Source organism: Talaromyces marneffei, chromosome 1 (genome assembly GCF_009556855.1).
Source record: "Talaromyces marneffei chromosome 1, complete sequence".
Classification (NCBI taxonomy): domain Eukaryota; kingdom Fungi; phylum Ascomycota; class Eurotiomycetes; order Eurotiales; family Trichocomaceae; genus Talaromyces; species Talaromyces marneffei.
This window is the reverse complement of record NC_072348.1, coordinates 1-26,438: the sequence shown is the minus strand read 5'-3', so window position 1 is coordinate 26,438 and position 26,438 is coordinate 1. Positions and strand designations below refer to the sequence as shown.

The 26,438-nt window shown below is 49.1% G+C and overlaps 6 protein-coding genes across 6 annotated transcripts; all 6 read left to right on the top strand.

The window, feature by feature from the left end:
* Window positions 1-3,651: 3,651 nt before the first annotated feature.
* On the top strand, window positions 3,652-6,429 carry EYB26_000006 (uncharacterized protein; the record flags this gene model as incomplete). Its single annotated transcript, XM_054259323.1, has 2 exons — window positions 3,652-5,451; window positions 5,512-6,429. The coding sequence occupies 2 exons, from the start codon at window positions 3,652-3,654 to the stop codon at window positions 6,427-6,429; spliced, it is 2,718 nt and encodes a 905-aa protein (XP_054115298.1).
* Window positions 6,430-7,308: 879 nt separating this feature from the next.
* On the top strand, window positions 7,309-8,157 carry EYB26_000005 (uncharacterized protein; the record flags this gene model as incomplete). Its single annotated transcript, XM_054259322.1, has 1 exon — window positions 7,309-8,157. The coding sequence occupies one exon, from the start codon at window positions 7,309-7,311 to the stop codon at window positions 8,155-8,157; it is 849 nt and encodes a 282-aa protein (XP_054115297.1).
* Window positions 8,158-8,256: 99 nt separating this feature from the next.
* Window positions 8,257-8,667, top strand: EYB26_000004 (uncharacterized protein; the record flags this gene model as incomplete). Its single annotated transcript, XM_054259321.1, has 1 exon — window positions 8,257-8,667. The coding sequence occupies one exon, from the start codon at window positions 8,257-8,259 to the stop codon at window positions 8,665-8,667; it is 411 nt and encodes a 136-aa protein (XP_054115296.1).
* A 4,086-nt stretch (window positions 8,668-12,753) lies between these two features.
* EYB26_000003 (uncharacterized protein) lies at window positions 12,754-17,876 on the top strand (the record flags this gene model as incomplete). Its single annotated transcript, XM_054259320.1, has 4 exons — window positions 12,754-13,393; window positions 13,471-14,693; window positions 14,748-15,824; window positions 15,900-17,876. 4 exons carry the CDS (start codon window positions 12,754-12,756, stop codon window positions 17,874-17,876), a joined length of 4,917 nt encoding a protein of 1,638 aa, XP_054115295.1.
* A 2,689-nt stretch (window positions 17,877-20,565) lies between these two features.
* EYB26_000002 (uncharacterized protein) lies at window positions 20,566-23,151 on the top strand (the record flags this gene model as incomplete). The annotated part of the gene is made up of 2 exons (XM_054259319.1): window positions 20,566-20,597; window positions 20,658-23,151. 2 exons carry the CDS (start codon window positions 20,566-20,568, stop codon window positions 23,149-23,151), a joined length of 2,526 nt encoding a protein of 841 aa, XP_054115294.1.
* Window positions 23,152-23,207: 56 nt separating this feature from the next.
* Window positions 23,208-25,067, top strand: EYB26_000001 (uncharacterized protein; the record flags this gene model as incomplete). Its single annotated transcript, XM_054259318.1, has 1 exon — window positions 23,208-25,067. One exon carries the CDS (start codon window positions 23,208-23,210, stop codon window positions 25,065-25,067), a length of 1,860 nt encoding a protein of 619 aa, XP_054115293.1.
* Between the last annotated feature and the right edge of the window lie 1,371 nt (window positions 25,068-26,438).

Sequence of the window (26,438 nt, the reverse complement as noted above, 5' to 3'; positions counted from 1 at the left end):
ATGAGGACCGGTTGATATCCAATGAGAGCAGCTGAGTGGATTTATGCGCTGCAATAACCGTATCCGGGATAGCCGTAAAATAACGTCTGTCAGATAGACTCTAGTTAACAACAGAAAGAAGAACGTGGAGAACGCTCCATTAAGAATCATCATCCCCCGAAGGGAAGCGTACAACTGATATATCTACTACTGCTCACGATCCTTGGCACCCGGCTCTTCACCAAGAGTTCCATTACACTCTTTAATCTAAGTCACTTGATATTAGACTTTGACAGTGAGAGTCAGCAAGGCATTCTAACTCGTACGGGCACCCGGCTGTATGGGGGATCTCTTCTATCTTAGTTACGTTTAAGACTTCCAGACACCAGTTCGACTATTGTTACTTTGTTTACTCAAGTTACTTTATCTTCTGCGACTCAAGGAACCTTTGTGTGGTTCAACCAAGCCTAGCGTACCTCGACACAACACTGTTTAACTAAGGTGGATCCAGGTGCGTGACACAGGTGATAACTCTTATGATCTTATGATTCTTATCCAGATAATATTTGCTAATAAATTCTATTTCCTGACTGACTTATACTTTATCTATTCTCTAATTTGTCGTGTCTTAGACAGTCAGAAAATTATTAGCGTGTGTTATCTGGATAAGATTGTTCCAAAGTCCTACTTAGTATTATTTCTTTTTCTAATGCCTCGGTATAGGTTACCTATTTATAGTGGTTATTCTTAACCGGTAGTATAAGCTATCTTAAATCTTGTGTTGAGAACTTTTGATACTAGGCTATTAAGCCTATTATATCAATATAGTTACTAGTGTTTATAAATAATAATATTGATTGATTGTACAGTAGTAGGAGTAATATAAAATGGGCTAATGTCCTATAAGGTTCTTAATCTTTCTAGAGTGTAGTTGATGTTATTATCTATCTATGAGCATAAACAAAATGTATAGTTTATTTAGTATCCTTACCACTATTAGTGGTCTTTCTTCCTTGGCTGCTGCTAATGGCACCGTCGGTGTTTATAATAACTGCCTGTTCAATGTGTTTGTCTGGACTGATAACTATATAGGGAGCCAAAATCTAATCCTGACGCCAGGAACCCACTATATTGAACATATACGTCGGTCTATTGATGGTGTAGACTTGAAGATTACTATCACACCAGATGGTCTTTTAAACTGTGCACCTCAAACTCACTTTCACTATAACTGGCACGGTGACGAAATCTATTACGTAATCTATAATTCCTATGGGGATCCCTTGGATGGACACTCCGTCGTGCTCGCCCCTGTGCAACCCAAAGGCCCTCATTGCAAACATATTACCTGGTTTAATGGATTTCCACGACGTAGCCGCACATACCTTTATAAATGTGGAGATAACTCAGATCTTGCCCTACAGCTTTGTGGGGTGGATCCTCATCCCCTAAGCGATGATCTCGATTTGCAGACGAAACAATAATTTCTATATGGGGACGAAGCGTGTTGCATACTGTAAGGCCTAAAAATGAATGGCAATGCGGATCCTAGTGGATATATGGGGGTCAGATTTTGTTTGTTAAGTAACCCTGACCTTAATATAACTAGTTATACATCACCTCGGTTAGTGCTTAGTCAACTAGTGTGCGTAACGTAGTTATTTCATGGGTAAGTGGCACACCTTGTAATCGTATACAAAATAGCTATTTACAATATATCAGCAATCCTATAACAAAGCTGGATTTTTGCTTAATGTTCTAGATAGCTGTTTAAATAGACCAGTTATTATTATTAATCAGGTTTAAAGTCTATATAGAGCACTACAGGCTATGATAGACTCGGTTGTAGCCTTAGCTAGGTCCCGGGGCCCTTAGGGCCTCGGGGTCTCAGCCCCTAACAGTCTCGGGCATTACATAAATCCAGGCGCTCATCTGGCCCCTATACGGCGTATTCGCCAAGGGCCTTCGGGCATGCTTATAGGCTACATGCCTATAAGAAGCCCTCATAGTCTCAAGCATAATGTTATGAGCTGACCTCATATGAAATAGGTTCGGGCAGTCAAGCCCTCACCGAGAACGTGCGACACGTGAAGATATTCCCGAGTACCGGACAGGCGCTGAGCATGACACCTAAGGATAACACCCTTGGGAAATGCATCCGGGATACTATTCCCAGGGCCGTACCAACGTTACCGAGCAAGCCCCGAACATACGGGAATGGCACACGAAGTTCCCTCACAAGCACCAAGACGGTGCTGAACGTATGGAGGAATTGACCGAACCAGCGAGCTCCTTATCCCTATATAAACTGCATATACGAGCTGAGAATCTTGTTGTTTTCTTTCCTTCTTTTCTTCATGTTATGTTTTCTATTTTAATATGCCCTTACAGTGCGCATTAGGCGGGACTAGCCCGTAACATTAGAAAACATAACATCGACAAAGACTTATGAAAAGAAAGAAAGAGAAAAGACAACGCAACAATGAATCCTGACCAACCCAAACCCTCCCAAGGGGAAGGACCGACTCCCGAAGAAATGCTCCATCAAGTCCTCCACCAAATGACTGCAATGCGAACTGATATGGCTGATATGCGAGGCCGTATCAATCACCTTGAACAAACACCAGCTCCCTCTACCCAGAACCCTGAACCTCCTGTTGTCCCCAATGTACCGCCCTAAGCACCAAACCCACCGGTACTACAGCCCCGGCACGCGACCAACCATCCGGAAAAGTACGACGACGAAGACCGTTCCAAGTTCATGCCTTTTATCCTCGAATTGGAATCCAAGCTCATCGTTGACGGACCCGCGATAGGAGACGCCTACGCCCAGTTAGTATATGCCTATGGAAGATTCACTGGAAAGGCTCGTACAAAAGTATACCCTTGGATGCGTATCCACGGGAGTGCTCAAGTGATGGGAACTGTCACCTTCGTCACGCTAACCGAATTCTTTCGCCATATACGGATCCTGTTTGAAGACCAGCAACTAGTCGAGCGTGCGAACTCCGAACTTAGCCGACTCCGACAGGGCGCCACGCCTTTCCAGGAGTTCATTACTGAGTTTGAACGTCTCTTACTGCTAGCCGGAGGACAAGCCTGGCCTGATGATATACGAATCTCCCGCCTCAAGCCAGCCCTTAACCAGGAAATCCGGAAAGCCTGCATCGGTAAATCCATGCCCATTTTATATGAAGCCTATTGTGAAGAGCTCCACAGAGTCGCGAATGACCTCGAACAGTACCAGCGAATCGAGAACCTACGGCGTAACCGACGAGTGAACCGACCTCACTACCCCCATACAAACGACCAACCAGCTGCCGCCACGGCCCCTCCTCTATACCCCAATGCCATGGATATATCGAACGCCAACCCTGCGAGACCTCCCCTAACGTGTTATAACTGCCAACAACTGGGTCATATCGCGCGACTTTGCAATAACGCCTACGTTCCCCGATACGCCGCCGGGCCTCAAACCCGTAGACCGGTTGCCCCTAGCAACCGTCGGACACCCGTCACGAACAACGTCAACCCCATAACGCTACCGGCTCCGGCCAATATACCGACGAGCGCCACTATGCCCCGGGATGAGGAGTTGGATTTGGAAAACGAATAGCTCCTGGCGATAGTCGCCCCCAGGAGCGAGGTTGGATGAAGAAAATGGAAACAAAGATGAGAAATTCCAAGGCCTTCGAAATCGATATACAACTGGATGGCTATGTGTACGCTAGAACGTTAGCCGATAGTGGATGCCTTACATATGGAATAATAAAGGAATCTTTTGCCTCCAAAAATGGCCTCACCCGATGCGCAATAAACCCCATTCCCATGAGGGGATACGATGGAATAAGAGATCAGACTATTAGTGAGATAGTCGTGGCCTCCATGGATATTGGAGGACACCGGATTAAAAGAATGTGCTTTTATATGGTACCAAGAATGAAATACGACGTGATATTAAGGATCGAATGGATGAGAAGCTTGAATGTGATACTCGACCCTGCAAATGAGAGAATGACACTGCCCGATGGCACTGAGATTACTAATGCAAATATACGAGCTGCAGCTAACCAGCACACTAACACCTACGAGATATCGGCCAACGGATTAATGACCCTACGAAGAAGACAACAACGAAACCCTGATAATAGAATTAAGATTTTTGCAGCAAGTATAGCTGATATTGATAAAGCGCTTGCACCAAAGAAGAGAACCGAGCCCCGAGAAGCCTTACCTGATTATTTACGAGATTATATTGATGTTTTTGACCCTGTCGAAGCTGATAAGCTTCCCCGGCACCGCCCTAGCGCCGACCATATAATTGAACTAATAGAAAAAGATAAGGATAGAAAGAAACCTGAAGCCCCGTGGGGACCACTATACAATATGTCGAGAGAAGAACTTCTTGTCTTACGGAAAACACTGCACGAACTACTATCAAAAGGATTTATAAGAGTTAGCAAGTCACCAGCCGCAGCCCCAGTACTATTTATTAAGAAACCTAGAGGTGGCTTACGCTTCTGTGTCGACTATCGAGCCTTGAACGCTATTACTAAAAAGGACCGTTATCCTTTACCACTAATACATAAGACTCTACAGCGAATATCGAAAGCAAAGTGGTTTACGAAGTTTGACGTGCCTGCAGCCTTTCACAAAATCCGCATCACTAAAGGGGATGAGTGGTTAACTGCCTTTAGAACTCGATTTGGCCTTTTCGAATGGCTCGTGACCCCCTTCGGCCTAGCTAATGCGCCAAGCACGTTCCAACGATACATTAACTGGACCTTACGCGACTTCCTAGACGACTTTGTATCAGCATACATCGATGATATCCTCATCTTCACGGACGGAACCTTAAAAGAACATCGCCAACACGTCCGAAAGGTACTACAACGGCTCCGTGAAGCTGGCCTCCAGGTCGACATCGACAAATCCGAATTCGAAGTAAAAAGCACCAAATACCTTGGATTTATAATAGAAGCAGAGAAAGGAATACGCATGGACCCCGCTAAGGTGAAAGCAATACAGGAATGGCAGGCCCCTATTAATATAAGAGAAGTCCGACAGTTCCTAGGGTTCGCCAACTTTTACCGACAGTTCATCCGAAACTACTCTGAGATAGTCCGACCGTTGACTAACCTCACACACCGTGGTACTCTCTTTACATGGAATGACCAATCTGACAAAGCCTTTAAAGATCTAAAAAGCCTTTTTATCACTGAGCCTGTTCTAGTCGCCTTTGACCCTACGCGGAAAACAAAAGTGGAGACTGATTCTTCAGGATACGCCAATGGAGGAACGCTTTCCCAATATGACAACGAAGGACGGCTCCGAACCTGCGCCTACTACTCACGGAAGCTGAACCCAGTGGAATGTAACTATGAGATCCATGATAAAGAGCTACTTGCTATTATTGACTGCATGAAGCAATGGGAAGCTGAACTAATGTCCCTGGACGGCTCCTTCACGGTAGTGACTGACCATAAGAACCTACGCTACTTCAATACAATCTGAAGGCTAAGTGAACGACAGATGCGCTGGCAAATACTCCTTTCCCGATTCCAATATGAACTTGTTTATCGCCCAGGCGCACAAGCCTTCCGACCTGACGCCCTCTCCCGAAGACCACAGGATATGCCACAGGACTATAATAATGACCGTCTTACTTATCGAGACCGGATCCTTATACCACTAAATATACAAGCCTGCCCTGTTGAGGTTCTGAGAGAAGCTATCCCAAAGCTAGATACCCTCTGGCAACAAGCAGAGGCACAGGATAAGATATATAACCGCATACGCCGTGCTGTATCTAATAAGCTACGAACATTCCCTAGAGAACTAGGCCTTAAAGTTACTATATCCGATTGCAAGACCGACGAACAAGGACGGCTTTACCATCGAGGCCGGCGATGGGTCCCTGAATATGAGCCGCTACGAACTAAGATCATACAGCAAAGCCACGACTTACTACTCTCAGGACACCCAGGACACAACGGGACAAGCGCCATAGTAGGACGAGCATTCTTCTGGCCTCATATACACCAGGATATCCGACGGTTCACGAGTAACTGCGACAAATGTGGCGCGAACACCATCTGGAGAGAACGGCGACAAGGATTATTAAAGCCACTACCAATCCCTGAAAGGAAATGGCGTCAAATAAGCACTGACTTTATCGACAAGCTCCCTGAATGTGGTGGATATACGAACCTTATGGTTATCGTGGATCGGCTCTGTAAAGGTGTTATCTTAATCCCCTTAAAAAACCTCTCCGCTGAAACGGTAGCCCGGAAATTCATCAAGTACTTCATATCGCGCCATGGGTTCCCAAACGGCATCATCTCTACTGGGTTAATTGTCGAACGGATCCCGTCGGGATCTGTCGGATTGGCGGGTTTACTCCCGGCTAACCCTGAATGTATTTTACAAGTATATGAAAGGAAGAAGTGACTAGCAAGATTGTATCTGTCTTTTTTGTTGTTCTCGCTCTCTGAGTATATCAGGTCCCATATCGGGCTTTTATATAGACATATTGGTGGGGTCATTTATGAGCTATCAAGAGGGGTAAATATTTGGGCTGAAACCTAGGTGCCCAAATATCCTAAGGTGGCTAGCTGGCCTTCAAGATGAAGAGGCCGATCTTTCTTGTTGGATATCCGGATTATCTGACAGGATCCTCAATTTGTGTCAGATAATCCGGATATCCAACAAGAAAGATCGGCCTCTTCATCTTGAAGGCCGCTACACTAGATATTTGGGCACCACCAAATATTTACCCCTTGATAGCTCATAAATGACCCCACCAATATAAACCTGATATACTAGAAGCGAGAGCAACAATCTTGCTATCACTCTTCCTTTCATATACTTGTAAAATACATTCAGGGTTAGCCGGGAGTAAACCCGCCAATCCGACAGAAGCCTGCTAATATGACCGAGGCTAATCTCAAAACGGTCAGGACTTTCAGCCAATAAGAGGCTGTAAAATGTATATTAGCATCTTGGCAAATACCCACGATAAAGGGGAAAGAACGAGTAAAAAAAAGGGCGACGTGGGGGCCCAACATAGTCAACAACAAGGACACATCGACTCACATATCAATTTTGTATGGTAACCTATGTTACCCGTTTACTAGCATATACGTGGATTCCAACAGAAACCGCGTCCCTCCAAATCCCTGAATCAAGTCCGTGCCCGCGTGTAGATCGCATATTGATCTATTGATTCCTGGATTAATCGATCTCAGCTTCACTGAAAACCATAACCAGTTTAATCATTCTTTGATCATACGTATCTATGAAGACATCCAACTTCTTGAATATTATTCAATGACCGCCACCCCCGCTATACTGCCTCAATGGCGTGATCTTCCCGTGTACTGGGACTGGAACTTTCGGCTGCTCATTTGCGAGTCCTGTGGATTTGCCCTAGGTCCTAACCAAGCGAGCAGTCACTTCTGGGAGAAACACCAGGTTTCTGTCGAGCAACGGCACGGTCTAACTGAGTACTTGCGTCAGCATGACTTTCAAGAGCCTGCCAGCGTCGCTCCCCGACCACGAGGGGCCTCAGAACACCCGGCACTGCGGACCTACAATGGCCTGGCTTGCCGCCTATGCGAGACGTACTACACTATAAACCTAGACAATCTCTTAAAGCATCTTCGACATCAGCATCCCGACCGGCCTCGGTCCTCGCGTCGGGCGGTGGATCAACTTTATGACGACGTGTACCTGCAGACGTGGAACCGTCAACCGTATTGGATTATCAGTCGCGGCGGTCGTACGCTGCGGTTGGCCCAGGAACGCTCCACCTACGATCATCTGCAGGCTTTACAGGAGCGGGAACGGACCCGGCATGCTGCAATCCAGGCCGCCACCGTACAAGATAGCGGTATAGCCACACGCTCCTTCGAGAGCCTGCGTCCTTGGATAGAACGTACTGGCTGGGAGCAAACCTACGATGGGTTACATCGCGATCTCCTACGGCGATTGACCGAGATGCCTCTTCTATATAACAGCTGTGAGGATCATCGGCTGTGGTCTTCCCCTGGGGAGGCAGATCTTGTGAGTCCAGCTGCAGATGAGCGGGTGATCTGGCGCATTACGCATGCGGTGGACTCCATATTGGATTACTGCGAAGAGACCATGCGGCATACCGGTCGACCCATTCTGTGCTAGCTGCGCACCTTGCAACTGAGCCCCTGTTATCCTAAGCCCTTTGTCTTTCTAGCTCGGTCCGCGAGCACATCGCGGTATCGGCAGATCTGGAAACGCTTCATGGTCTTTCTCTTCCGCTGCTTTCGGCTAGGTGCGGAGGTCTGCCGCACACGGCTCCGAATCAAATTTTGGCGTAAACAGTGGGACGTTATCCGCTCGATATGGACCTTCACTAGTGATTGCAGCGTCAGCTCCTCACTTGGACCCGAACCCTTACATCCGAGGTCACGTCGATCCCAACGGTGGGATGACCATGTCGACTTAATGAGTGGTTCTGATGCAGCCGGTGAATCTAGTGAAGATAATCTTGACGAGGAATGGGACCAGCCGGATGACACGGAGAGCGATAGTGAAGATGTGACTACGGACGACCTCGACAACGAAGCTCGCGAAGGAGCCGGAGCAGCAGAGTCGACCAACCACTTAAGTACCGATTTACTGCCTCCTCCCGGCTTAGAAAAGCTCTTCTAGTTGAACATTATATTTCTTACAGATAAGTTCATGGATAGGCAGCCGTCATCCAGCCTGCTCGTGTACTTTAACGGAATCTTGGGATTCTCACCCGATGCCTAGTCCTTCCAGCCTGTAAAGTCCTTCACCCCTCATCTATCCGCACTTATCTATATCCAACGGCTGTTGTTCTTGGAGTATGCGCTACCGTACCGCGACTACCCAACGATTGGGTGGAATCGTCGACCCCGTCGTCACCACCTCAACCGCCTTAACCCGATTCGCCGTCGATATATGATTGCTGGGGCTTTGACACCCCTCGCAGAGTTCCAGAGCCTGCGAGATTATAGGCGCATAATCGCCCGGACTGATCCACCCTCTTTTTTATTATAGTGGAGTGAGGATGGCCAGACGGTCTCATTCAGTGGTGGCGAGCTACATATGGCGACGTTTCGGCGGCTTGCGTGGTACTTTCTGGACGAGGCGGAAACCCTCTGTTAGGAACTACTGCTGGATTACTATCTATCTATTAATCTAGGTAGTATATAAGATGATCTGACCAACCTTAGCCGCGGGTTTTCATTTGTACAACATCCTAAGAACCGGTTAATGGATGCATATTTAGAGCTAGCCAACCGGGCATGCATATATCGACAACATCATCTGTTCCATAATAGTCAATGGAACCGGCAATCAATCTATAAGTATATTGATCGAGATGAGCGACTTCGGAAACTGCTGATGGGAGTCCTTTACACTACTGGTGGTCAGGTTCCTCGGATCCCTAAGCTTTCTAGTCTTGAATATGTCAATGGACCTTCTACTGAACGTGGATTCTATGTCTGGAATGGCTCTATAATCTATCTAACCCGTCACCACAAGGCAAAACGGTCGACGAATCGCGAATTTTTTGTGGTGCGTTTCTTGCCGGCTCGGGGCGGACGGCTCCTCTATCAATATCTCGTATACATCCGCCCTTTCGTGTAAATGTTAAAGGATGAGATGACTAGGCTAGAAATCCAAGCTCGTGAAGAGTATAAGGGGTCTTATATCTTCTGTCCCAAATAGCACGGTCCACCCTAGACGTCGTCTTAGTTTTTAAGAATTCTAAACGACGCGACAGAGTAGGCCTGGAAGCAACGAGTCACGACTCAACACTATCGCCAATTAGCAATTGGGATCACGGAAAAGCATGTCAGGGAGATCTTTGAACCATTCAATCGGCATGACGATCGGACGACGGCCGCAGATTTCAATGTAGTGTTTGCGTGGCAGAGCAGTCATCGCCTAGTGCAGCAAAATTATACCTACAGTCTGGACGGCGCTTTCCCCAACCAGCTACAACCTGCTCTACTTCGAGCGTATGAGTGGGCATCTACACGGTGGCATGAATTCCTTGGTTTAGCGAGTAAACATCTGCAATCTGAGTGCTCTGTAAATAAAGCGCCATCAGCACCGCTAGAGCTATATATCTCAAGCCGCGTTAGGAAGTCATCCCTTGGCCTACTAGATGGCCAGACAACAGAGATTCCCCCCGTCCTAACGCTATCCAAGGATAGGCGCCCTGAGAATCCACCTCAGAAATACCATTCAATTTCTCCACCATCCAATTCCCGGACTACAAGACGGAAAATCCTATGGTTAACCTCACCCTAACAGCTGAGTGAACCTGTTAATCATAATTCCTCAGACCTACCAATAAGGCGGCGACTGCCGTGGTTACCTTTATCCTCACCAGAGACTCAGTTAACCGCCGCCAGTCCACCAGCCACTCCTAATAGCCAGAGTCATACCGCTAATGTCTATTCCAGTCAGTACGGAAGTCAGGACCAGAAACGAATTACGTGTGAAACGGTTAACGAACGTGACGCCGTCCGTCCAAGATTCTCACCTGATTATGCTTCATCCGAGTCCATACATACGATACCAGATGGTTTTACGCTGCATCTGGGCGACTTCGCTAAAAATAGACCTCTAGCACCATGCAGCAACTCCGAACTAAGCTACTACCCATCTTGCCGTGAGGCGCTCGAGTATCTTCAGACAATCTATGGCGAAGTGCGTCAAAAAATTTATAGTGTTTACATCCCTGATGATCTGATAGCCGTCGACGATGCAGACAATGTCGGTTACATAGAACCTCTACTATCGTTTCTCAGAACTCAATTTGATCTGGATCACATCAGCCTAGAAGTGCCTGATGACTTGCAGTTTGCTCATAACGAAGGTCAATATTCCTATTACTCTTGGAAAATAGCTGAGGGATTGATCGAGTGCTTTAAACAAGGCGAGCTGCGTATGCTCCAGTTTGTCCACCCTCGACAGTATACAATAGCATCTCAAAGTCTAAGCGTGTTTACCTTCTATAATATTTATATAGGGATTGAAGACATAGTCTTGCTAGGATATGAAGAGATCTTACGGGATATCCGGTGTCGCTCGTGGAAGTTTCCGCCTGCTGAGAAAGCCCCCCATTGGAAAGAAGACATGCGAGATATCTGGTTACAGGCGGGCTACCACCTCGACATCGATGAGCAGAGGAAGATAGGAGAGGGAACAGTGATCAGGCTGCGTTATGTATAGGCGAATAGCAGTCATGAACGCCCGTTTCAGGTTCGGGTTTAGTTTTTACTAATAGAAATCCAGAGTAGAAGCTACGTTATCCATTTAGCATTTGCCAAGTAATCTTACTAAAAGATATAGGCCATAAGGGAAACATAGAGAAAGAGAATTAATGATGATCATTGAGAATTATCAATCTATATACCAATTGGTGGGTAGAGTTTGCAGTCCTATTCGCAACATATTCCGGTTATCATAGAGACTGTTGATCAAGAACATGATACATAGAATATTATAATTTTCATATCAGAGTTAGGGATTGGATTTGGATAACCCAACTTGCTATAAAAGGGTAGTGTTGGTTCTACACGGTCTGAGATCACGAAGCACGTATTGGTGTAAGGCCGTTCCAACTAGCCTAACCAAAATAGCCGATGGTATACCGTTGAGTATTCCCCGACTAGACTTTGGCACAATGTTCGTGATTAATGAGTAGTAGCTAGTCCGATTCAGGTTAGAGCTGCGGGAGGAAAATAAAGTTGTGGGTCTGTACTAAGAGATCGATATAAAAGCTTAATTTCCACGATTTATCACGGCAACTATTTCGCATCATTTCTCGACGATTTCTGGACCATTTTTGAAGATTTTTGCACCGTTTTGATCGCAATTTGACGCTGTAACTAATCCTATCTAAAATAGTCAAATGGTCTTAAGTGAAGACCATTTCGGGTTAGGGTTATTTGTTAGGAGCTGAAGAGTAGAGACCATTTAGCATAAATCGTAATGTCCAATTAGGTTGCCATGCTCCGATCAGGCTAAAATTTCGCACTGTTTATTATTCACCATTTATTAATATATCCCCGTTTTTGTACAGGCATTCAACCATTATTTCCAGTGTGGTGGTTGATAGAAGTGGACAGGTTTTTTGTCATTTTTTAGTTGGGGTAAGGCGGGAACTATATATCACACCGTGATCACCGCAACATTCCAAGACATATTTTAGGATTCACCACCACATCCCATTTTTTTTTTGTTTTATTTTTTTTCCCAATATATAGTATTATTTCACCTAATATATAGATGACCAATTGCATATTTACATCTATATTTTCTATCCAAAATAGCTGATTGTATGCAAGTAGGATACAATCAGGGTTCGGGTTAGGGTTATTTTTTCACTAACAAAAATCTGGGGTTAGCACGTAGGATACAATCAACTTTTTACGACCAATCCGCATGAAACTTTCATCAACTATTATTTACCCATTTATCTCCACACGCTGAAGTTTTCACCATGATCGACCATGTTAATATCCTGTAGAAGTATAGCAAAGTTAATGAGTTTTACCGGTAAGATGGTTTTGTTGGGGTGCATCGGAAGCTAACTAGCTGTTTAAATAAGATGTGGTCTGTGCGTAGCTAGATAGAGACAGTGTTTATTTTGTTATACATTCCATAGATTATTCAATATATTTCCATTCACTTCCACCATTTGACTCCATCGTTCAAATTTAGGTATTATATATCACCATCAACGATAGCATAATGAACACCATTCCATTCCAGAATACATATTTTGCACGACTGGTGGATTTCCCCGTTGTGGTATGCCGTGAATGCCAGTATGGTGTCTGGCCAAGTCAGATTGAAGGCCATTTGCAGCGTGCCCATAGTTATATATCACCTGCCGTGCGGATCCAGCTTGGTGATGAGGTTCGTAGCTGGCCCGATCTCGCCATTGATCCCATCGAGTTGGAGATTCCCCCCACTCGGACACACGTCATTCCCCAGATCGTTGGTCCATTAGACGGCTGGCAGTGCCAGTTATCACCCGAGTCATGTTGGTATGTGTGTCCAAGTATAGACACCATGCGGCAACATTGGCTCAAGCAGCACGGTTGGAGCCGGACCGCCCACCAAGGCCAACCTACCCAATCTACCATGCAGACCATCCTGGCACGGCAGGAACAGGCATGTCGACAGGTTCGATGCCAGCGAATCTTCCCCCGGAAGATGGGGTCCCAGTATTTCACTATTATTGATGACAAAGAGGACTCCCATCCCATTCCCACCGCATCCAGATCCACGATTTGGGAACAAGCCAGCCGGCAGTATGCCGAGTACGAGAAGCAAGCTGCTGAGCGGATCCAGCAAGGCCATATCGATGAGGCCAATCCATGGCTCCGTCGGACCGGCTGGGTGCTATATTTACACCCATTTCCAGCACCCAGTTGTTGGAATATATCGACATGCCCGCTATAGATGACCAAATAGATCAATCCCCCATTGCCGATCCCAATGAACGTGCCATCCAGGCTATATGGATAGCCATGGGCCAGGTGGGACAGATCAGCCAGCAGTCCGTCATCCACACTGGCGTGTTTGTGCGCATGGAAGCCATCCGGACAGAACAACATCAAACCCGGTATCAGCCACTGGAGGCATATCAGGATCTGGAGACGATACCAGAGCGCATTCGTCCATGGCAGCAGATATTGATGTTTTTTTGGCGGACACAGCAATGTGCATCCGACAAGAGACATCCCCCATATCGATTCACCCAACGACAACACGCCGCGTGGAATCGACTGGTGCAGGTTGCTCGTCCCCGGATCCCACCCCGGAGTTCGGGACGGTCGATGGTCTTGCAACCTGGACAGCGGCGTCCATGGGAGCTCAGCCCATCCCCTGGATCCAGCGAGTCGTCCGGCTCCGACGACGAATCATTCACCGACGACGATGAGATGGACGAGGAGATCCACCATGACCCTGAGCTGGAGAGCTCCATTCCAGCGGGCTCCATCCCGGAGAGCTCCATCCCACCGTTGACCCCCATCCAGCGGGCGTGTTTGGACTTTTGCATCGAGCTGTTGAACCAGCGTGTGGTACACCGGGAATACGACTGCGCATTGGTGTGTGCCATGGCCGTGTTGGGCGTTCGCGATCGAGGTGGATGGCGGACCCCGGAGGATTACCCGCCCATTTTGTCGAAAGTGATCAAACTGGCCCGGTTCCTGGTGGTCCGGAAAGCTATAGAACTGGCGGAGACCGAGGAAGACGCCGAACCCGCCAGTTCCATGCAGGAGAACGACTGGGACAGTGCGTACGGAGGATCCCCATCCCCCAGTGCCACCCCATCGAAGAAAGGGTATTTACAGTGGGTGACGCAGATGATAGACCAGTTCATGGTGCGTGGATCCCAGAGCCCGATGCAGTGGATGTTGGATTTACGGACCTACGGGTTGAAGATCCATTACAACACCACGTCTGAGGGCCATGTGACATGGCAGAATAACGATGAGCTGTTATATAAAGATGTCAAATTCACGATGCGGCAGTTCCGTGGCATGGTCGACCACACGGTGCGGGATGCACGGCGGATCTTGATGGAGGATTTGCTGCAATGCACCCCCAATCAGGTGCCAGTGATTCCATGGGATCAGCTGTATGACAACCCGTTCAATGAGGATCCCCAATGGAGTTTTGTGCAGGATCCGCGGACCCCATGGCCCATCGATGGCACCAGCTGGCTATAGCAGCATATCCAGGATCATCCCCCATTATACCGTCGATTGATCCAGGCCGACGGCCACGGCATTCAGCCCATCCGCTGGCAGGCATTCTACCGACAGATCAGCACGTTTCTGGAGAAGCTGCTGGCGGCGGTCCAATTCACATGGGGCCAACCCGCTCGTGCCCCGGAGTTGTTGAGCATTCGACATGAGAATAGCCACGTTGGTGGGATCCGGAACATGTTCATTGAGGACGGCATGGTGGTATTGGTGGCGCGGTATCATAAAGGATATCAGGTGAGTGGCGACGTCAAGATCATCCATCGATATTTACCACGAGAGGTGGGTGAGCTCCTGGTATGGTATTTATGGCTGGTATTGCCATTTCAACGGCGCATCGACGCGTGGATGCATCAGCGGGAGGACATCAATCCCCATATCTGGGCCTCCGCGCCGTGGGAACCCACATGGACCTCGGAACGGGTGCGGCGGATATTACAACGGGAGAGCACTGTGGGATTGTCCGGGCAGACATTGAATATTGCATCGTACCGTGAGATTGCCATTGCAATCAGCCGCCGATATATGCGAGCAGAACGGGCATTTGTTCGCCGTGACCCCCATTCCACCACGGAGGATGATTTGCATGAGGATGAGGCCCAGATCATGGCCCGGATGATGGATGAGCAGGCTGGACACAGCCCCCACGTGGCGGGAGCTGTATATGCGCGGGAAACCACCGAACGAGCTGGCGAAGTGGCCGATCGACGACAACGATTCCGGCAAAGCAGCCAGGAATGGCATCAGTTTTTGAGGTTTACATCCGCCATCCGTTCCATCCCCACTGGCAAGATCACACCATTCCAGGACACGGCCCAGGCCAGTCAGATCGAGCGATGGAGCCGTACCCGAGCCATGGATCTCGACGAGTCATTACAGCAGATGATGGGACCATCCGCCACGTTTCGAGGGACCCAGAAAGCTGTGATTCAGTCCATCGTCCAGCGGCAGAGTCCCATTGTTGCCATCATGCCCACGGGCGCAGGGAAGAGTTTATTGTTCATGTTGCCCGCATGGATGAGCCGTGGAGGCACCACCATTGTGGTTGTTCCATTGGTGGCATTACGGGGAGATCTCCAACAGCGATGCCAGACCTTGGGCATCTCATGTGTGGAATAGGATTCGCGACGTCCCGTGGATGGAGCCGCCATTGTATTGGTGACGCCGGAATCCGCCATGAGCGAGACGTTCCAGACCTTTATCAACCGCAAGGAGTGGACCAAGGAGCTGGACCGCATTGTGATCGACGAATGCCACATCATATTACAGGAAGGATACCAGTTCCGGAAGCAGATGGCGCAGCTGGGTGCATTGGTCCGCGCGGAGACCCAACTCGTGTTATTAACCGCCACCTTGCCCCGTGAAAGCGAAGCATTGTTATGCCAGCGGATGTATTTAGATTCCCCCACGATCCAGTGGTTCCGCGGCCGGACCAGCCGGACCAACGTGGCATATCAAGTGATCGAGATTGGCGCCGGTGAGCCATCTTGTGATATAAGCGAGCTGATGATTACGTGGATTCAGCAGCGCGTTCAGCAGCTCCACGAGGGGAAAGTGGTCATATATGCCAATACGATTGCCACCGTCCAGCGGATTGCCCATCAACTGCAATGTCCCGCTTATTACAGCCAGGCGGTGGATAAAAAGGGGATGTTAGCATCATTCCAGAAGCAGAATCCCGGGGTGATCGTGGCCACGAGTGCGTTGGGAATGGGGATTGATATCCCCGATATCCGGCTGGTGATCCACGTGGGCCGGACGCGGTCCTTGTTGGATTATGGACAGGAAAGTGGACGAGCCGGACGCGATGGGGCCGCCAGCCAGGCGATCATGTTAATCGATGGCCACGGAGCGGGTTGGGGGGATCCGCCCACGGTGGATTCGCGGGTGGAGGAATACCTTGGCGGTGGTTGTCGACGGCGGGCATTAGATATATATTTAGACGGGACGGTGGATGGATATACACGGCAGCAGTGTGAGGACGCTGAGGCGATATGTGACCAGTGTCAGAGTAGTATAGATCCCAATCCCGCCAGTCCGAATGCCAGTCCCAATGGCTGGCTGAGTGCCCGCCAGAATAACAGACAGGAAGCCAGTGATTCGGCCAGTGATTCGGCCAGTGATTCGGCCAGTGATTCGGCCAGTGATTCGGCCAGTGATTCGGCCAGTGATTCGGCCAGTGATTCGGCCAGTGATCCAGGCAGAGATCCAGGCAGAGATCCAGGCAGAGATCCAGGCAGAGATCCAGGCAGAGATCCAGCCAGTGATCCAGCCAGTCATCCAGCCAGTCATCCAGCCAGTCATTCAGCCAGTCATTCAGCCATCCATGACAGACCAAACGGCTGCCCAAATAACCGCCCAAGGACCAGCCATTTCACCAGTCCCAACAGCCACCATATCGCCATTCCCACACCATCACCCGGTCCACGCAAACGCGCCATTTCCCACCATTCCATCCCCCCCATGGCCAAACGTCGGGCCCATCCCATATTCCCGTCGACGGCATATTACCAGGGGCCCATGCAACGACAGACGCAGCACGCGGAGGCGGATGGACAGGAAATCGAGTCCATCCGGGAACCGTTTGACCGGTGGGCCGGGCAATGTCGATTATGCGGGATGACAGGGCAACCAGCGCACCATAGGATTGGCAATTGTCCCCATCCACAGGCACAGATTGCGCAGTCATGGATGGACCAGGTGATCGAACAGGTGGTCCATCAGCCACGGGGGGCCGGACGGCGAGGGTATGAGGCATATGCGGCATGTTTTGGATGCCATTCCCCGCAGTGGATTTGCCAACAGTGGGAGAGCAACGGCTACGGTGGTTACCAGAAGACGCACGAGCGGTGTCAATATCCCCATGTGGCGATTCCGATCATGGGACAGTTATTGCATGGACCGCAGCGGCATTCAATCCGTGTAGCATGGCAACAGCGAATGCAGGCCCAGTTCCCCGGGGTGGACATTGACGATGAGCGAGGGTTGATTGGACATTTCCAACGGCGATTTGGGCGACGTGGTGAGGAGCGCAGCGGATTGGTGGTAGAGATGAATTGGATGTGTGAATTTATCGAGCGGGAATTCCCCGCGTGAGGTTATATATATTTATGTCCCCATTCCATCAATACCCCCCAATATATATGATATATCATCATATCCCGCAACGTTAAGACCATCACCATGATTGAGAATTATATATATATATATCACCGTTCATAGAGGAAATTGATCATCTCCATCCACAACACATCACGATGATATTATGAAGATTATTGATCACGAGCAAGATATATATCGAAGATTATGACTGTTATATCCGGATTCAGGACTAGATTTAGATCAGGGTTCGGGATCAGATTTCGATTATGGTTCGGGATCAGATTTTGATTATGGTTAGGGACTGGATTTTGATCAGGGTTAGAGATCGGATTCATATTATATATAGAGATATATGTTCGCGCCATTACCCAACTTGCACATCAAGAAAGCCAACTTACATATAAAGGATTGACCCCATAACCCAACATGTATATTAAGGATTCAATAACCCAACTTACCGGTAGAGGGATTGGTAATCCAACTTATAGGTAGAAAGATTCGTAACCCAACTTGCAGGTAGAAAGATTAGTAACCCAACTTATAGATAGAGAGATTGGTCATCCAATTTACATATCCAGGATTGGCTCCATAACCAAGTGGCTATAACTGTAACCCATATCGCGATTCGGTTCATCAGGCAGTTATTGTATCGACCGCAGCAGGATGCCATCCATATAGCATCGCAACGGCGAATACAGGGGCAGTCCCCCACGGTCGACATCAACGACCCACGGCAGTTGATCAGGCATTTCCAACGGCGATTTCGACGATGCAGTGAGAAGCGCAGTGGATTGGTGGTGGAGATGAATTAGATGTGTGGATTGATCGAGCGGGAATTCCCAGGGTGAGGTTATATATATGATGGAGCTGCGATTATTATATATTCGATTCATCCCATAGACCGCAGCCGCGATATACTCCATACAATTATATATTATTAGGAATAGTGATATCCAGCATATAGAGGCATAATTATTTATATATGCAGAACTTGCAGTGGTGATCATGAACATAAATTCGCAATATATATACCGGGTGGTGGGTTTCAGTTGCAATAGCAACCAGCAACTGAGCGGCATTATATAATTGATATTAGAGATCAAGAGTGAGGAATATATAGAGGATGGAGATTATTACATGAAGGTTTGAGATTGGATTCGGATCATGGTTAGGGATTGGATTCAGATCATGGTTAGGGATCGGATTCCGATCATGGTTAGGGATTAGATTCCAATCATGGTTAGGGATTGGATTCCGATCATGGTTAGGGATCGGATTCAGATCATGGTTAGGGATCAGATTCAGATTATGGTTAGGGATCAGATTCAGATCGTGATTAGAGATCGGATTCAGATAATAGATTAAAATACACCCCATAATCCAGCTTGCATATAAAGGATTTTAATAGCCCAACTTGTAGGTAAAGGGCCAGATAACCCAACTTGCACATAAAGGGTAGGATAATCCAACTTGTATATAAAGGGCTGGGTAAGCCAAGGATTAGAAGAGAGTAGGATAACCCAACTTGCACGTAAAGGGTAGAGTAACCCAACTTGCACGTAAAGGGTAGAGTAACCCAACTTATACATAAAGGGTAGGATAACCCAACTTACACATAAAGGGCCGGGTAACGCAAGGGTTAGAAGAGGGTAGGATAACCCAAGTTTCACATACCGGGTAGAGTCACCCAACTTGCACATAAAGAGTAGGATAAGCCAACTTCCACACAAAGGATTGACCCCATAACCCAACATACACATCAAGGATTCAATAAGCCAACTGACAGGTAGAGTATATATATTCCCATTCCGATTTGGTCCATATTATATAGGGAGATATATCGAGTTGCACGTCAGGGAAGGCAACTTGGAGGTTCAGCGCAGGGTAATACAACTTATATATCAAGGATTAGATAACACAAGTTACACATTATAGGCAGGGTACAGAAAGTTATAGATAACAGATTCAATCAGGCACATTAGACGTAGAGGGTTTAGTAGGGCGAGTTGGACATGGAGGATTTCATCATCCCCGTTGTAGGTAGAGAGATTGGTCACCCCCATTATCGGTTCCGGGTTAACAGCGTAACACAAGTTATAGATCCAGGGCAGGATAACACAACTCCCAACTCGGTTCGAAATGATTCAGGTGAGTGACCAGTACGTTTAACACAGATACCCCATAACTTTAAAGCAAGTGGCCGATAACTTTAAGCCAAGTGGCCAGTAACTTTGACACGAGTAGCCAGTAAGTTTAAGGCGAGTAGCGCGTAACTAACACTTATTTTAAATGTCGGTGATATAACCGCCATTTATTTTTGCTAACAAACACTAGTGTGGTGCTAGGCAGTCTGGATAACCGCCATTTATTTATTGGCGGTTATCCCCCAGCTATATTTACCACTAGGGTTACCGCTCAAATTTGGACCAGATATAATGTCGACTTCGGGCAACTTGTCCATGTAAGTATAATCAATTTGAGCGATTCGTTCACCAGTGGTATATGATTGAAAATGATTAGGGTTCATTTTTGATGTTGGTGGTTTGCGGAAGCGTTATACCCAATATAGATATTCATCCACACCATAAGGGGTCATATTAGCATTTCCACGACGCGTATTCCCACGCGTTCCACGTGTATATTCATATTCATTCAATTCACCAGGAGTAAATCATAATCAAGCATGGCACCCCCAATTGTTGACCAGATATTCCAGTATGACCCCCATCATCGGATTGTAATTTGTTGTTTGTGCCAGCATGTTGTATTTGATAGTCAGTTACCATCCCATTTACGGAACACGAGGCATATACGAGAACGGCATTCACAGCACATTATATTATTCCAGCAATATCACCAGCAGTTTCCCGAACGGATCCGCCATCACCGTGAATTGGTGATCCCCCATAAGCCCATTGCGCCCATTCCCGGATTGATCCCACCGCGGGATCCCACATATCAGTGTAGTTATCCCGGTTGCCATTGGATTGGAGAGACCATTCGACGGATCCACGACCATTGCCGCCAGGAACATGGATGGAAAAACCCCCAGAACCGAGGACGACCCCGTTCCAAGGCACCGTCCAAACCCCAGCCCAACATGCCATGGAACATTGTAGCCAGCCAACGGTTTATCCCCAAAGGACGTGGATCCCAACGGTTTGCCGTCCAACATGACCATACCACCATCACCACCGCCATATCCGATCCAGAAAACCCATCATGGGATGCGGCGCAGCAGGCGATGAAGCAGGAGATCATCCATCGAGAGCAGCAGATCGACGCCGCGGAACGAGAACGGATCCGTCCCCACGAGTCCCGCGAGGTCAACCCATGGGTCGAACGGATGGGATGGGCCGATCATTTGTTAGAGGAGGATCGAGGCACATTACGGGCATTGTTACAACGACCCGATCCCGAACAAGAGCCCATATTGGCCGAGATTGACGAGCGATTTCACCGGATCGTCATGGTCGCGCAGCGCACCACATTGACGCGGTTGAACATATTCAGTCGATTTGAGATGCACCGGAAACAGGTGGATCAGATGCCCCAACACCCGTTCCAAGCGCGGATGGTGGCCGGCACCATTGAACAGTACATCGAGGTGTGGCAACGGATCATCCGGTATATCATGCGCAGTGTGAGTACCGGCGACGTCCGATTTCAGTTCCATGCCACCCAATGCGAGACCATCCACCAGATCCGGCAGGCCATGTCCGAGGACGAGAGCACCCATTCCCCCGTCCATGCCACCGAGGAGATGGATCCCACCGACCAGCCATTGGATGCCGTCGATCGTGCCATATTGACATGGTGCATCGCCATGTTGGACCATCGATTACAGGGTCAGCACGGGCAGGAGTTCGTGAACGGCATCATCAGCGGGTTGGCCGCCATGGGGATCCGGGAGTCGGGTGGATGGGAGACGGCGTTGGCATTTACCCCCAAGTTGTCCGCCATGATCAAGATTGCCCGCATGTTAGTCGCGCAACAGGCATGGGAGGAAAGCGAGGCCCATGCCGGATTGTCCGATTGTTTCGTGGCATTACGCGGGATGATGTTGCGATTTATGACCACCATGGAACCCACCCCGATGAAGTGGATGTTGGATTCCCGCACATACGGCATGAAAATCCGGTACGGCACCACGGCGGATGGGTTGATTGAATGGCACGGAGACCGCATCACATACCAGCATCATCGGTTTACCATGGATCAATTGCGGGAGACGGTGCATGGCATTATCAACCGGGCATGGGACCATTTGACGCAGGACGTATTGTTGTTTCCCACCGACCATCGATTGCCAACCATCGCATGGGAGACCATGGAGGACCATGCCGTCGAGGATCAACCCGGGTGGTATTTTGCCCAGGATCCCCGCAATGCATGGGACGTGGATGACACATGGTGGTTACACGACCGCATATGGCAGGAACCCGGATTCCGACGCGCATTCATCCACGCCGAGCGTCCATCCGGCACATCCGCCACCCACGCATGGCGCCCCCGTCGAGTGCAGCAGTGGATGCGAGCCGTGGGACGGATGAAGGAGTATTTATTGGTGTTGATGCATTTGACCAGCGGTGCCCCCGCACGAGGGCCCGAAGCCATGTCCATCCGGTACCAGAACACCCCGTTTGGCGGATTACGCAACCAGTTGATCGAGCACGGGTTGGTGTCATTCATGACCACGTATCACAAAGGATACCACATCCAGGGTCGACCCAAGATCATCCATCGATACGTGCCCCGGGCCGTGGGCGAGTTGTTTATATATTTCCAACGGTTGGCCATGCCATTCCAACGCCACGTCGAAACCATGGTGTACGGACAACCCGAACGGAGTGGGTTTATATGGCCGCCCCAGGAGGTGGATGGCACCACATGGACGTCCGAACGGATGAAACGGGCCATGCAACGAGAAACCGAGATTGGCATGGGGGTCCCATTGACCATCAGCGCATGCCGGCAGATCATGATCGCCATTGCCCGGCGATATTTGGGTCCCACGACCGGGTTTGAGAGCGATTCGATGGAGGAAGAACAGGAGATGGATGAGGACGAGGATGGGTGTTGGTGGACGGCCGACGATGCGGTGATTGATATCCAAGCCGGACATGGAAGCCACGTGGCCGGGATGATATACGCACGCGGCGTGGAGGAAGCCCCCGGGACCATGGCGGCCATGAAGGCCCAGTTTCGACAGGCCAGTGAGCGATGGCATCGGTTTTTGGGATTTCCCCCGTCCATCGTGCCGGCATGAAACGAACACGAGGGATTCCCACGGTGGATCCCCGTGCCGTGGCCCATTGGCACGCCATGCGACAGGCGCCCATTCAGCCGTTGTTGGAAGGGATTGTCGGACCCGGCGCCCAGTTCCAGGGGATCCAGAAAGCGGCCATTGACGCCGTCATGGGCAGTGCCCCGTGGGTATTGGGGGTGATGGGCACCGGTGGTGGGAAGAGCATGATATTCATGGTCCCCGCGGCGTGGGAGCGTGCCGGGACGAGCATCGTGGTGGTGCCGACGGTATCGTTACGGCAGGATATGCAGCGGGAGTGTGCGCAGGCGGGCATATCATGCGTGCCGTGGAATTCCCATCGACCGCCCGAGACGGCGCGGATCGTATTAGTGACGCCGGAATCGGCCACCAGCAAGGGGTTTCGATCGTACATCAGTCGATTGCAGGAGCGGAACCGATTGGACCGGATCGTCATCGACGAATGCCACACGATATTGGACAGCCGCGAGGAGTTTCGACCGAAGATGGCGGGATTACACGTGTTGATGACCATCGGCAGTCCCGTGGTGTTGTTGACGGCCACGTTGCCGGCCGTGGATGAGGTTCGATTATTCCAGCGGTTGCAGTTGACGCCCACCGTCGTGCAACGATTCCGCAGTCCCCACACGACGCGGGTCAACATCGCATATCGGGTCGAGTCGATGAGCGTGGACGTGGATGAGGACGAGGTGGTGGCATTCATCCGGCAGCGCGAGGCCCATTGGCATCCCCGTGGCGGCCAGATCATCGTATATCGGAGCGAGACCGGCGACGTGGACGCATTGGCCACCCGATTGGGTTGTTTGGCATATCACGGCAAGATGGCCGTGGCCATGAAAGAGCACGCATTACAGGCATTCACCCCGCATCCCGAGGGGACGACGGACCCCATCCGCAGTGGCATGACGATTGTGGCGACGAACGCATTGGGCATGGGCATCAATATTCGCACCGTGCGGTGTGTCATCCACGTGGAGGTGCCCAGCATGTTGCGGGAGTACAGCCAGGAAAGCGGACGGGCCGGACGGGATGGGCAGGCCAGTGAAGCCATCATCATCGCGCCCACGCCATTCCAGGCCCGCGGATGGTCGCAGTGGGAGGCCGGATATGAAGAAGGGAAACAGGCCATGCGGGAGTATTTCCACGGCACCAGATGTCGACGGGCGGTATTGGATGCGTATTTGGATTCATACGAGAGACCCGACGGTTGTACGGACGGTGAGGCACCATGTGATCAATGCAGCGTCCGTTCGCATCCATCCCCATTGCATTCCGCCGACGTGACGGCCACATGGATGGCGCAGGAGCAGCAGAAGCAGACGATGGCCCAGCAGGTGCAACGGATCCGTGGGGAGGCGGCCATGGCGGTGGATCAATTAGAGAGCACATTATTGCAGTGGCAACACCGATGTGCGGTGTGTTATATGGAGACGATGGATGTGGCCATGTCCATGCATCCCATCACGGCATGTTCCCAACCCGCGGCGGGCATTGTCCAGGGTCACATCGAGCAGATGACGCGGCAGATGCGGGAGCGGCGCAAATACGCGCGGTTTTCGTGTTGTTTCACATGCGGGGTGCCCCAGGCCATATGCCAGCGATACGAGGCCCGTCCCGACGGTGGATGGCGGGTCATTCCCGAACGACAATGCCAGTTTCCGGACGTGGTGATCCCGACGGTGATCAGCATCATGCATTTGAACCCCGGCGCATGTGCGGAGACGATATATGCATGGATGCGCGACGACCAGGTGGATGTGGAGGATGCCGACCACGTATATGCATGGTTTGGGCAGAAGATCCGATGGAGTGGCATGGAAGGGACCCGATTGATTGAGGTGTTTTATCGGTTGAGTCGGTTTGTGATTGCACCCACATCCCGGTCCCCACGAGCATGACGGTTTTACACCCCGGGTGCAGAAGCATTATATTGTTATTTAATCAAGAGATACCGTGTTTCCATTCCACAGAATCCATGGAAGGGATCCATATCGTCCATGTGATCCAAATCATAAAAATCACCGACATCGTGGAAGTAACCAAAGAGATGGAAGTCAGAGCGAGCAACCCACACCCCCATATTCCATATATCGCATATATCCAAAGGTTCCGGTGCACCGACCGAATTTTGGGTTCATTGATCGATAAAGAATGGCCGATAGAAGGATCCATACATTAGAGTGCCAACCAGAGAGAGATACACATGATATATTTCCAGTAATCCAACATCATACCAATGCAAGTCATAATTCATACCGCAGAGTATCCATCCATCATCATTGAAAGGATATTGGAGTTGATTAACCGTTCATCATCATATCCAACCATCGAGATATATAATTCGTTCGTGGATGCCGTTCCCGGCAAGATAGGAACCCCATAACCGTATTACACGTTACAACAATATTACACGTTACAACAAGATTACACGTTACAACAAGATTACACGTTACAACAATATATATTTCATGGCAGTGACACGCGTTCAAAGACAGTTTTATACACCAGATGCAGAAATGGCATATCCATTACCGATGCACCCAATATCGACCGGGACCGTAGTTGTTGGAGATTACCGAGGAAAGTCGGATTTAGACGGTGATATGTCCCGAACCCACCGATCCACAGACCAGCATTTACAGCCCCACGAGGTTGACCGACATCAGAGCAACCATCAACGTTTTTCAGATGATTTCCGTTATATCCATAATCCGATCCGCATTATATTACCATTGCGAATATCATATGTCCGAAAACATCATATATATCACGTAGAAGATGATTATATATTTCGATTGATCACGGTTGAATGAAGGTATTTATATATAATCCAGATCAAGAATATCATGGTTCATCAATATGGATTATAAATTTATAGCACCGTTCGGAGTCGAAAGGAAAGATGATATTACGATAATTATTCACGATTATTCGAGGAGAAAAAGAAAGATTCCGATTTCGATTGAGGTCCGAAAAAGGATATTCCATGGATCCCGTCCACATTTTTCGAACCAGCGAATGATAAGAGAAGGTCCGGTATGGAAGAATCATATATATGAAGGATTATGTCGATATATCATACCGAAAAGGAAAGAAATCGGATTGGGATTAGGATTAGGATTAGGATTAGGATTAGGATTAGGATTAGGATTAGGATTAGGATTAGGATTAGGATTAGGATTAGGATTAGGATTAGGATTAGGATTAGGATTAGGATTAGGATTAGGATTAGGATTAGGATTAGGATTAGATTAGGATTAGGATTAGGG